Source organism: Dipodomys ordii, unplaced genomic scaffold (genome assembly GCF_000151885.1).
Source record: "Dipodomys ordii isolate 6190 unplaced genomic scaffold, Dord_2.0 Scaffold50, whole genome shotgun sequence".
NCBI lineage: Eukaryota > Metazoa > Chordata > Mammalia > Rodentia > Heteromyidae > Dipodomys > Dipodomys ordii.
The window spans coordinates 2,952,694-2,964,683 of record NW_012267266.1 but is presented as its reverse complement, the minus strand read 5'-3'; the positions used below and the strand labels follow the sequence as shown (position 1 = coordinate 2,964,683).

The window sequence follows — 11,990 nt, the reverse complement described above, 5'->3', positions numbered from 1 at the left end:
TTTTTTCTTTTTGCTTATGTGGTGCTGAGGAATCGAACCCAGGGCCTCATGCATGCAAGGCAAGCGCTCTACCACTGAGCCACCTTCCCAGCCCATCAAAGCTGAATTTTAGAACTAGGAGGAACACTGGTTTTAAAGCAATACTGATTTTAAAGCAAAGCAGAAATAGTTGAATTAATAGCAGAAGTGTTTTAGTTTGAGATAGCAGGATTACCTTTTGAGACTAGAGTCAGCAGGACAAAGAAGAGCTCTAGTTAGTAGATTCTCAAAGGAGTCCTGCTATAGTTTAGTTATGAAGGGAGTCCCTGTCAGGGTGCTATTTAAAATTGCTTCTTATACCATAAGTGCTGTCTTTCCTACAAATGAGAAATACTGTCATAGTGAATTGTTATTCTCTTAACAGATATTTATATTGTTTCCATCTTTCTTATTTTTCAGTCTATTGTTGAACCTGCTTTATAAACTTCTTTTTTTTTTTGGTTGGTTTTGGGTCTTGAACTCTGGGCTTCGGCTCTGTCCCTGCGCCCTTCAGCTCAAGGCGAGTGCACTACTGCTTGAACCATAGCACCACTTCTGGTTTTCTAGTTTATTGGAGATAAGAGTCGACTTTCTTGCCCGGGCTGGCTTTGAACCATGATCCTCAGATCTTAGCCTCCTATGTAGCTAGGATTACAGGGGTGAGCCACCAGTGCCCGGCTTAAACTTCTTGTATATATATATGAAAGTAATTGGCAAGGTTAAATTGAGATAAATGGAATTGCTGATTCATACGGTACATCCACTTTAGTTTTAATAAATACTGTCAGATTGCTTTCCAAATTGGTTCACATTCCCTTTAGCAGTATACTAGAGAATCCACTTCCAAAATTCTTTTTTTTTTTGGTCGGTCGTGGGGCTTGAACTCTGGGCCTGGGCGCTGACCCTCAGCTCTTCAGCTCAAGGCTAGCGCTCTACCACTTGACCTACAGTGCCACTTCCGGTTTTCTGGTGGTTTATTGGAGATAGGACTCTCACGGTCTCTCCTGCCGGGGCTGGCTTTGAACCGCGATCCTCAGATCTCAGCCTCCTGAGTAGCTAGGATTACAGGCATGAGCCACCAGCGCCCGGCCACTTCCAAAATTCTTATGCATATTTGATTTATTAAACTTTTTTAGTAAACACTAATGTGTTAAAGGACTTATATTTTCCTGGTTTCTATTAAAATTTCATTTCCTATTGGATGTTAGTTTTTAAAATCTTTGGTATTTCTTCTAGGTCAAAACTCACCAATGAAGATTTCAGGAAACTTCTCATGACCCCAAGGGCTGCACCTACCTCTGCACCACCTTCTAAGTCACGTCACCATGAGTAAGTCTTGAGGTGATCTCATCTTTCTCCCTTATTTCTTTATTCCTTCTTATCCCATTCTCTTTGTGGCAGTATTGGGGTTTAAACTCAGGGCTTTGTTCTCTATACTTGTGTCATGCCTCTAGCCCAAGACTAGTTTATTTTAATTAATTACTTATTTTTTGAAGCCTGTTGTTTGATTTTTTTCCCCTATAAATATTGAAGCTCCAATGATGACTGGGATGCCATGGGTTCTGTTTCTCAGGGTTTGTTTCTAGGGACTACTTTAATAGTAGTCACTGGTGCTGCACTCAACAGCTATGTCAACTTGTTGTAGCCCTACACACTCTGGGACAAATACTTGGAGATACATAATGTCAGTGTAGGTCCTTACATGTTTATGATACTCCTCAGAGGGGGTGGAATATGGTACTAGGTTTGAACTGAGGGGCTTATACTTGCTAAGCTGGTGTGTCATACCTCTGAACAGTGTCTATAATCGTGTTTTTCACAGTTTTGGTTTGGATTATAGTGTTGCTTCCTTTCCTCCTGAGCACAGGTCACTGCATCCACCTTCCCTTTCATTGAGGCAGTCTCTCAGATTTTCATCCCCAATGGCCTGGCACTACAATCATCCTAATCTCAGTCTTCCATGATGTTTAGAATGACAAGTACATGCCACTGCACCCAAATATAGGTTGAGAAGAACTTTTCTTCCTGGGCTCAAACTGTAGTCTTCCTATTCTCAGCTTCCTAAGTAGCTTGGATTACAGGTGTGAGCCACCAGTGGCTGGTTTAGGATGCTCTTTGAAGTGTGAGGACTACTTACCTACAAATACTGACTTGTATTTCTGCCTGATTGAAACTGTTGTTTTGGCTAGTTCTAGGCTTTTCTTTTTTCTTTTTGGTTGGTTGGTTGTAGGGCCTGAACTCTGGGCCTAGGCACTGCCCCTCAGCTCTTCAGCTCAAGTCTAGCACTCTACCACTTGAGCTACAGCACCACTTCTGGATGTTTCTGCTTATGTGGTGCTGAGGAATCGAACCCAGGGTCTCACGCATGCAAGGCAAGCGCTCTACCACTGAGCCACCTTCCCTGCCCTAGGCTTTTCTTTCGTCAGTCTTCAAGGCTTTTTGGGGTTCCCAGGGCTGAGGCAATATTTTACTATCGGTGAATTTCTTGTATCTTCTAGGATGCCAAGAGAGTACAATGAGGATGAAGATCCAGCTGCACGAAGGAGAAAAAAGAAAAGGTGAAGGGATGGTGGGGAAAGAAATAGTTTGAAGTTTTCCTTTGTTGTTTTGAGGTTTTCTTTCTTTGTAGAGTGGAGTAATAAAATGCTAGTGTTGGCCTTGGGATTCAGCCTGCCTATATTTTGTTACCAGTCTCTAGCTAGATAAATCTATTTTGTTGAACCTTTGGAATCCATGGATAAGATACAGATAATTTAAAAAAAAATTTTTTTTTTTGTTGGGTGCTGGTGGCTCATGCCTGTAATCCTAGCTACTCAGGAGGCTGAGATCTGAGGATCCAGGTTCAAAGCCAGCCCAGGCAGGAAAGTCCATGAAACTCTTTTTTCCATAAAACCAGAAGTGGCTCTGTGGCTCAAGTAGTAAAGTGCTAGCCCTGAGCTGGAGAGCTGAGGCACAGCGCCCAGGCCCAGAGTTCAAGTCCCACGACCGGAAAAAAACAAACAAAACTTTATTTAGGCTCTTAAAACTTTTAACTATGTTAATACATATAAACATTTAGCACCAGTACCTGGTATATAGTAACCACCACCAAATTGTAGTTACCATCATCATTATGTAATTTTTCTGGATCTACTTCTTTGCCTTCCTATTTTCTAAGTTATGGAGAAAAAAGAACAAATCATTTTTCAGCTGAAATTTAAAAGATAAAAACTCAGGGCTGGGCTGGGCGCTGGTGGCTCAAGCCTGTAATCCTAGCTCTCAGGAAACTGAGATCTGAGGATTGCGGTTCAAAGCCAACCTAGGCAGGAAAAGTCTGTGAGACTCTTATCTCCAATAAAACAACTCAAAAAACCAGAAGTGGCACTGTGGCTCAAGTGGTAGAGCCCTCACCTTGAGATGAAGAGCTGAGGGATAGAGCCCAGGCCCAGAGTTCAAGCCCCACAACCGACCAAAAAACAATAACAAAAAAAAGCCCAAAAAAACTCAGGGCTAGGAATGTGGCTCAGTGGTAGAGTGCTTGATTAGTATGCATGAAGCCCCATGTTTGATTCCTCAGCATCATATAAACAGAAAATGCTGCAAGTGGCGCTGTGGCTCAATGGGAAAGTGCTAGCCTTGAGCAAAAAAGCTCAGGGACAGTGCCCAGGCCCTGAGTTCAAGTCGAGGACTGGCAAAAAAAAAAAAAATTAAAACGGATTTTTTTGTTGTTGTTGTTGGTCATGGGCCTTAACTCGGCCTGGGTGCTGTCCCTCAGCTCTTCAGCTCAAGGCTAGCGCTCTACCACTTGAGCCACAGAGCCACTTCCGGCTTTTTTTCTTTTTGCTTATGTGGTGCTGGGGAATTGAACCTAGGACCTCTTTTTTTGTTTTTTTTGGGTCCAGTTGTGGGGCCTGAACTCTGGGCCTGGGCGCTGTCCCTCAGCTCTTCAGCTCAAGGTTAGCACTCTACCACTTGAGCCACAGCGCCACTTCTGGCTTTTTTCTTTTTGCTTATGTGGTGCTGAGGAATCGAACCCAGGGCCTCATGCATGCAAGGCAAGCGCTCTACCACTGAGCCACCTTCCCAGCCCCTGAACCTAGGACCTCATGCATGCAAGCTAAGTACTCTACCACTGAGCCACCTTCCCAGCCCAAGAATTTTTTTGTGTGTGTGAATGTCTATGGAATCTGTAGTGTTAGGAGGCATTAAACAGCTGTATAGATACAGATGGAGTGTCCCAAGGAAGCATTAAAAAAGTACATCTGTGACAAGGAAAAACCTATTTCTGGTTTTGAGGGCTACCCGCAGGTGATCTGCATTTGTATTAGAATATGTATAGCTGGATGGAATTATAAGGAAGCTGGCAGGAGCAGCAGCTACTCTGAGATTGTTGCTGGTGAGCCTTACATAATTGATTTTTCTTGTTAGTTATTATGCTAAGCTACGCCAACAAGAAATTGAGAGAGAGAGAGAACTAGCAGAGAAGTACCGGGACCGTGCCAAGGAACGAAGAGATGGTGTAAACAAAGATTATGAGGAAACCGAGCTGATTAGCACCACAGCCAACTATAGGGCTGTGGGTCCCACAGCAGAGGCGTGAGTACCAAGGGGAACACTGCATGGTTCTCTTAGCATCTCAGAGTCTCATCGTAATATGAACCCTTCTTTCTATTTATCCTTCTTTGGAGCCTATTCTAAGTCATCTCAAGAGATACTTGCCACTTACAAAATACTTTACTAGTGTCGCTTTTTTCGTTATACAGGGACAAATCAGCTGCAGAGAAGAGAAGACAGTTGATCCAGGAGTCCAAATTTTTGGGTGGTGACATGGAACATACCCACTTGGTGAAAGGCTTGGATTTTGCTCTTCTTCAAAAGGTGAATTCTGGGGGCTGGGAAGGTGACTCAATGGTAGAGTGTTTGCCTTGTATGCATGGTGCATAATGTTCGATTCCTCAGCACCACATAAGCAGAAAAAGCCAGAAGTGGTACTGTGGCTTAAGTGGTAGAGTGCTAGCCTTGAGCTGAAGAGCTGAGGGACAATGCCCAAGCCCAGAGTTCAGGCCCCATGACTGACCAAAAAAAAAAGGTGTGTTCTGGTGAGCAGGTGTGTAGTAATACTAGAATTCTGAGGGCTTTTATTGGGATTCCCCATAATCCTAATTATCTAGTCTAGAAGAAATAGCTTTTCTGTAGCACTAGCTGCTCATCCTTCAAGTATCACCTAAATTTTATTTCCTTTGGGGAAGCCTTTCCTGATCAGGTATGGTTAAGCCCCCTATTCCTTACTTCCTTTTCCTGTATCCTTGTGTAGCCCTTCTTTTTCACTTACTAAAACAATTATGACATTCTGTTGAAAGTAATTGTTTAATTTGTTGTCTCCAGCCGGGTGCTGGTGGCTCACGCCTGTAATCCTAGCTACTCAGGAGGCTGAGATCTGAGGATCGAGGTTCAAAGCCAGCCCGGGCAGGAGAGACCGTGAGAGTCCTATCTCCAATAAACCACCAGAAAACCAGAAGTGGCACTGTGGCTCAAGTGGTAGAGCGCTAGCCTTGAGCTGAAGAGCTGAGGGACAGCGCCCAGGCCCAGAGTTCAAGCCCCACGACTGACAAAAAATAATAATAATAATTTGTTGTCTCCTTCTATAAAGTCCATCAGAGTGTGGACATTGTGGTACAGTGATGTTCAGTTAATGTATATAAAATGAATGGATGTTGGAACTCTACTGCTTTCCTGTTAGGTACGAGCTGAGATTGCCAGCAAAGAGAAAGAGGAAGAGGAGTTGATGGAGAAACCTCAAAAGGAAACCAAGTAAGTTAATAGCGAAGGCTTGAGAATTTAGACAGATGGGGCCTAAAATAGGAACCTATTTAACAATAACAACAAATCTTTTTGGTCTTTTTAGGAAAGATGAGGATCCTGAGAACAAAATTGAATTTAAAACACGCCTTGGTGAGTACAGAGTTTCTCTACTAGTGATGCATTCTTGGTGAGAATTTAATGGTGTTAACAGGAGATGCTTCTTCTTTCTCTCAGCTTCTTTTCCTCTTGTTTTATTTATTTATTTATTTATTTTAAATATACACACCATTAACCTCCCCTTTTTTTTTTTTGGTCAGTCATCTGGGCTTGGGCACTGTCCCTGCACTTTTCAGCTCAAGGCGAGCTCTCTACCGCTTGAGCCACAGCACCACTTTCGGTTTTCTAGTGGTTTATTGGAAATAAGAGTCTCACCGACTTTCTTGCCTGGGCTGGCTTTGAACCGTGATCCTCAGATCTCAGCCTCCTGAGTCGCTAGGATTACAGGTGTGAGCCACTGGCGCCCAGCTTCCTCTTGTTTTTGACCCTCAAACCAACTAGTTTCCAGAAAGTATAATAGAACTCAGACATGTACATAGTTTACACTATTTATATCTCTTTAGACTAGTAGGTATTTAAGAATTAAGGCTTAGGGAGGGAGGAAGGGATTGAGAATTCATAGTATAGCATCTCAGACTGGGGTTTGAATTCTTATTATAAAATCACTATAAGTATATGATTTTAGCTGACTTTGTTTACTGTTGTTCATATGTAAGAACTGGCTTAATGTTTACCTCGGGATTATTTAGAGATAAAGAGAAATAAAATATACAAAATGTCTCTGATATTGAGCCTATAATGTAGTTGTTTTTTCCATTATCCATTAGTATTACATTAAACCTCATCCTTCCTCACAGGGCCTAATATAATGTGGCTATAGTGTCCTTGAAAAGGCATTATAGAAGAATGAATGGGAACCCAGGCTTTGGAGTTAGACTGCCTGGGTCCTATTCTTCTCTCTGCTCATAGCTATATGACTAGATAAATCACTTAATTTTCAGTCTTAGTGTTCTTCTCAGCAAAAAGTAATAATGCTTATCTCACAAGGTTATTGTAAAGACTCACTAAAGCAAAGTATGAATAGTATTTGGCCTGATGTGTGGCACAAGTGAGCAGTTAATAAATGGTTGCTGTTATAGAAGGTTCCCATTGGCTGTCGCTTTTCCCCTTTGTGTAGGCCGCAATGTTTATCGTATGCTTTTTAAGAGCAAAGCCTATGAGCGGAATGAGCTGTTCTTGCCAGGCCGCATGGCCTATGTGGTGGACCTGGACGATGAGTATGCTGACACAGATATTCCCACCACACTTATCCGTAGCAAGGCTGATTGCCCAACCATGGAGGTGAGTAACAGTTTTGAGGGCGCTTATACTTGGAATCTGTCTCTGCCCTACCCCTTAGTTACCATATCATCAAGTTCTGTTCAGTTTTTACCTCCTAAGTTTCAATTGAATCCAATTCACTTTTCTTCATCTCTACTAATAACATTCTAGTCTATGCCCCAATCTCTTGCTACAACTATTGAATAAGGACCCTGATTATCTTTCCTATTCCTGCTCTGATTTCCATTCTAGTATATTGTTATCTTGTTTTTATTGATATATAATTTGCATGCTATATAATTCATCTTCTGAAAGTTGACTCAGTGGTTTTTAATACATTTGTTGAGTTTGTAGTCACAACCACAATCAATGTTAGAATATGTTCCTCATCCCTCCAAAAAAACCTGTATTCTTTGTCACCCATCACCCTATAGTCTCTCCATTTCAGCTTCCATTATGGTTTTTACACATGTCCAGGGGAGATCTTTTTTAAATGAAAATACCTCTGTCACCACTCTTTAGAAGTGTTGTGAGGTTTTTTGTTTTTAGGATAAAGAGCAAAATCCCTTCCATGAGCTTCTGAGCTCCTGTAATATCTGGCCATTTTAGATTCTTTCACTATGCCTCCCTTCTAGTCTCTCAGCTTCCCTGGCCTGCCTGCCACTTTTCCTCTCTCCCTTCTTCCCTTCTATCTTTCTGTTATGGGGTTTGAACTCAGGGCCTGGGGACTGTCTCTGAGCTTTTCTCCTCAATGCTAGTGCTCTACCATTTTGAGCCACAGCTCCTGTTCAAGTTTTCTGGTGGTTAATTGGAGGTAAGAGTCTCATGGACTTTCCTCCCTCGGCTGGTGTTGAATGCAATCCTTAGAATTATAGCCTCCCGAGTAGCTAAGATTATAGGCATGAGCCACCAATGCCCAGTTGCCCTGGCTTTCTTGTTAGTTCCAGATTCACTCTTGACCCAGGGCCTCTTTGCATGCTTCTTCATCTGTCTTGAATTTCCTTCTATTGTACCTCTTTTCCCTGTCTTCCTTCTCAATGTTGAATTGTGTAAATGACTAAATGAAGGGATTTCTGGTCAGTCGGAAAACCTTCTTTCTCTTTGGGGTTTTTCAGGCCCAGACCACACTAACAACAAATGACATTGTCATCAGCAAACTCACTCAGATCCTTTCATACCTGAGGCTGGGTACCCGCAACAAGAAGCTCAAGAAGAAGGATAAAGGTATGTGAAGGGTTAGGGAGAGAAATATTACCCACATTTTGGAGATAGAACCATGGTCTTCCGAAGCTTCTGTAGAAATTGGTAGATTCCAAAAGAGCAGAGAAAAACAGCAGTGGATCATTTACAAATGCTTATACCTAGATTCTGTTTGTTTGGCTTACTTAAAAAAAAGCAGTGGTTAGATTTGAAACAGGAGAGAGGGTGGGTAACTTTGTTTTATAATTCAAACAAGCTATCTAATAGGTCATTGAGAACTGGAGAGGATGATAAGTCTGAGTTGGAGTCACCTCAAGAGATGATTCCTGACTTCTCTCTTTCTATTGTAGGGAAGATGGAAGAGAAGAAGCCTCCTGAGGCTGACATGAAGTATGTATACTAGTCTAGGGAAATACACTCTTGTCTTTGGCATTTTGGAAAGGTCTTGGTGTTGAAAATTTGTAGAAATGGTCAAGATAAGTAGAAGTATGTGTAAAATTGGCAGCTAGTAATACCTGTTTTTCTCAGCATTTTTGAGGACATTGGGGACTATGTTCCCTCTACAACCAAGACACCTCGGGACAAGGAGCGAGAGAGATACCGAGAACGGGAGCGTGATCGGGAACGAGACAGAGACCGGGACCGGGAGCGGGAGAGAGAACGAGATCGAGAGAGGGAGCGAGAGCGGGACCGAGAAAGAGAGGAAGAAAAGAAGAGGCACAGCTATTTTGAGAAGCCAAAAGTGGATGATGAGGTGAGATGTGAGCTCCTGAGGTGAGACGAAATGGTGGAGCTTATCTTCTTTGCCTGCACAGCCAAGTATGAGACTCTCCTAGTCTATAGGAGCCTTGTGTCTCCACAGAAACAATCAGATCAAGAGCAATAATCTAGGATAGTACTGATCCTGGAAATGAGGACAAGGTGGGCTTGGAAATCCATTCAGGCTTGTGGGAGGGATGAGTAGAATCTTATATAGTGACATTCACCTTGTTTTTTGTTTTATTTGCAGCCCATGGATGTTGACAAAGGTAGGTTGTATTCATAGCACCTTGTATGGCTCTAGCAATGTTTAGGCTAATTATGATCTTGTGCTTACAACTGGTGAAGGTGGGATGGGGAAATTTCCTGGTTCTAGGATTTCATAAGAACCATGTTTTGCTTTATGGAATAGTCAGCGTGAATCTGTTATCCTGAACAATAGCAGGGAATATTTATTCTTTGATAAAAGTCTCCCAGCTGGGTGCTGGTGGCTCATATCTGTAATCCTAGCTACTCAGGAGGCTGAGATCTGAGGATCATAGTTCAAAGTCAACTTGAGCTGGAAAGTCCATGAGATTCTTATATTCAATTAACTCTCAGAAAACTGGAAGTCAGCTGTGGCTCAAAGTGGCAGAGCACTAGGCTTGAGTCAAAGAGCTCAGGGATAGCACCCAGTCCCTGAGTTTAAGCCCCTTGACCAAAAGGAAAAAGCCCTCTAGTCCTGAAGTTTTGAGGTCTGGCCGTAGTTGAGGGTGTAGTGATTCTGGGTAATCTATTGTCATCCCAACTGGAGTGATTCATTAAAAGATGAAGTTTGGTTAAAATTTTGTTAGATAGGGTTGGAAGTGTGGCCCAGTTAGTAGAGTGCTAGCCAGTGAGCAAAAGTAGTAGGTATGGTAGTGGGTACGGTCGTGGGGCCTGAACTCTGGGCCTGGGCTCTGTCCCTCAGCTCTTCAGCTCAAGGCTAGTGCTCTACCATTTGAGCCACAGCACCACTTCCAGCTTTTTTCTTTTTGCTTATGTGGTGCTGAGGAATCGAACCCAGGGCCTCATGCATGCAAGGCAAGTGCTCTACCACTGAGCCACCTTCCCAGCCCCAGAGTCCTGGTTTTGGACCTTAAAAAAATTTTTTTTTTGTTAGATCAAAAGTTGTTATTAGTGCTCACCTCAGCAGCACATATACTAAAATTTGAACAATACTGAGAAGATTAGCATGGTCTCTGCGCAAAGATGACATGCAAATTCGTGAAGTGTCCCCTATTTTTTTAAAAAGTTGCTATTGCCTTAAAAACATGTTTTAATAAGCCAAAAGTGATATACTACAATAATCCCAGCACCCTGGAAAATGAGGTATGATCCTAATTTTGAGGTTAGCCAGGACAACAAGACCTTGTCTGAACAAAATATAGTGTGTGTGTGTGTGTGTGTGTGCGTGTGTGCGCGCGCGCGTGCGTGTGCGTGTGTGTGCGCACGCGCGCGCGCCCTGGGGCTTGAACTTAAGGTCTGGATACTGCCCCTGAGCTTCATTGCTTAAGGCTGGTGCTCTGCCACTTGAGCCATGGCTCTACTCACTCCTGGCTTTGGTGTTTAATTGGAGATAAGAATGAGTCTCACAAGACTTTTCAGCCTGGGCTGGCTTTGAACTGTGATCCTCAGATCTCAGCCTCATAAGTATTTAGGATTACAGGCATGAGCCACTGGTGCTTGGCTTAAAATAGTTTAAGGGAGGTGGATGTAGGTTGTGGGTAGATATTGAGAGAACTTGTTCAAAGTCTAAGCAAATTTCTCTTTTATTCTAGGACCTGGGTCTGCCAAAGACTTGATCAAGGCTATCAATGAAAAGTTTGCAGGGTCTGCTAGTTGGGAAGGCACTGAGTCATATCCTTTATGTCTGAGAGAACTGTTCTTAATTTATTCCAACTCTACCTGTCTCCCTGCTTTCTTCTGTGCTTGAATTTTGGCAGGGATAAAGCCATATGGTGTTTCACCCCACAGGACCTGTTGATTAAATCTAGAACTGGCTTCTGAGAACTTTCATATTGAAGCCATTAGCCCTTGAAGTTTTTCAATAAGTATAATTTTCTTTAACATAACGTATATTGAAGAAGCCAGAAGACAAAAAGCAGCTGGGTGATTTCTTTGGCATGTCTAACAGTTATGCAGAGTGCTATCCTGCCACGTACGTGAGACCTTGAAAGGGAAGGGAGGGTGAGATGACTGGAAGACAAGTTCTGGGAATCAGGTGAAAATTTGAGGTCTGGGATCCCAGGGTATTCTTGCTTAGATGAACTCTTTTTTTTGGCCAATCCTGGGGCTTGAACTCAGGGCCTAGGTACTTTCCCTGAGCTTCTTTTGCTCAAGATGAGCACTCTACAACTTGAGCCACAACGCTACTTATGGCTTTTCTGTATATGTGGTACTGAGGAATTGAAGCCAGGGCTTTATGCATGCTAGGCAAGCACTGTACCACTAAGCCACATTCCCAGCCCTTTAGATGAACTCTTCCATTTGGCTTTGAGTAGGAGGTAGAGGGGTGTGGTCCTGCCTAGAAAAATAACCTCTTAACTGGATAGGTTTTTGGATAAAATATAGTAGTCTGGGACTACGGTATCTATTTAACTGCTTCTTGTCTTTAGGATGGATGACATGGCTGTGGATAGTGACGAGGAGGTGGATTATAGCAAAATGGACCAGGTATGAAGCTTAGTTATCCTTTGGGCAGTTATCCTTTAACATATTTCCTTTTCCCCACTCCCCAAATATTGTTTCATTTACTGGCCTCATTTTCCTTCATCTGCAGCTATAAAAACATTAACAGTTTAGATCATTACAGATTAATTGTTTTTTTTTTTTTT

At 42.7% G+C, this 11,990-nt stretch overlaps 1 protein-coding gene across 1 annotated transcript in view; it reads left to right on the top strand.

Annotated features, from left to right (window-relative positions):
* Positions 1-11,990, top strand: part of Ik (IK cytokine, down-regulator of HLA II) — an 18,133-nt gene that overhangs the window by 2,871 nt on the left and 3,272 nt on the right. The window contains exons 3-16 of the mRNA XM_013020404.1: positions 1,255-1,347; positions 2,517-2,576; positions 4,426-4,593; positions 4,761-4,875; positions 5,738-5,808; positions 5,903-5,949; positions 7,034-7,197; positions 8,292-8,400; positions 8,727-8,766; positions 8,905-9,130; positions 9,386-9,404; positions 10,935-11,013; positions 11,234-11,314; positions 11,772-11,829. Coding sequence (XP_012875858.1) covers positions 1,255-1,347; positions 2,517-2,576; positions 4,426-4,593; positions 4,761-4,875; positions 5,738-5,808; positions 5,903-5,949; positions 7,034-7,197; positions 8,292-8,400; positions 8,727-8,766; positions 8,905-9,130; positions 9,386-9,404; positions 10,935-11,013; positions 11,234-11,314; positions 11,772-11,829 — 1,330 coding nt within the window. The remainder of the gene's footprint in view (positions 1-1,254; positions 1,348-2,516; positions 2,577-4,425; positions 4,594-4,760; positions 4,876-5,737; positions 5,809-5,902; positions 5,950-7,033; positions 7,198-8,291; positions 8,401-8,726; positions 8,767-8,904; positions 9,131-9,385; positions 9,405-10,934; positions 11,014-11,233; positions 11,315-11,771; positions 11,830-11,990) is intronic.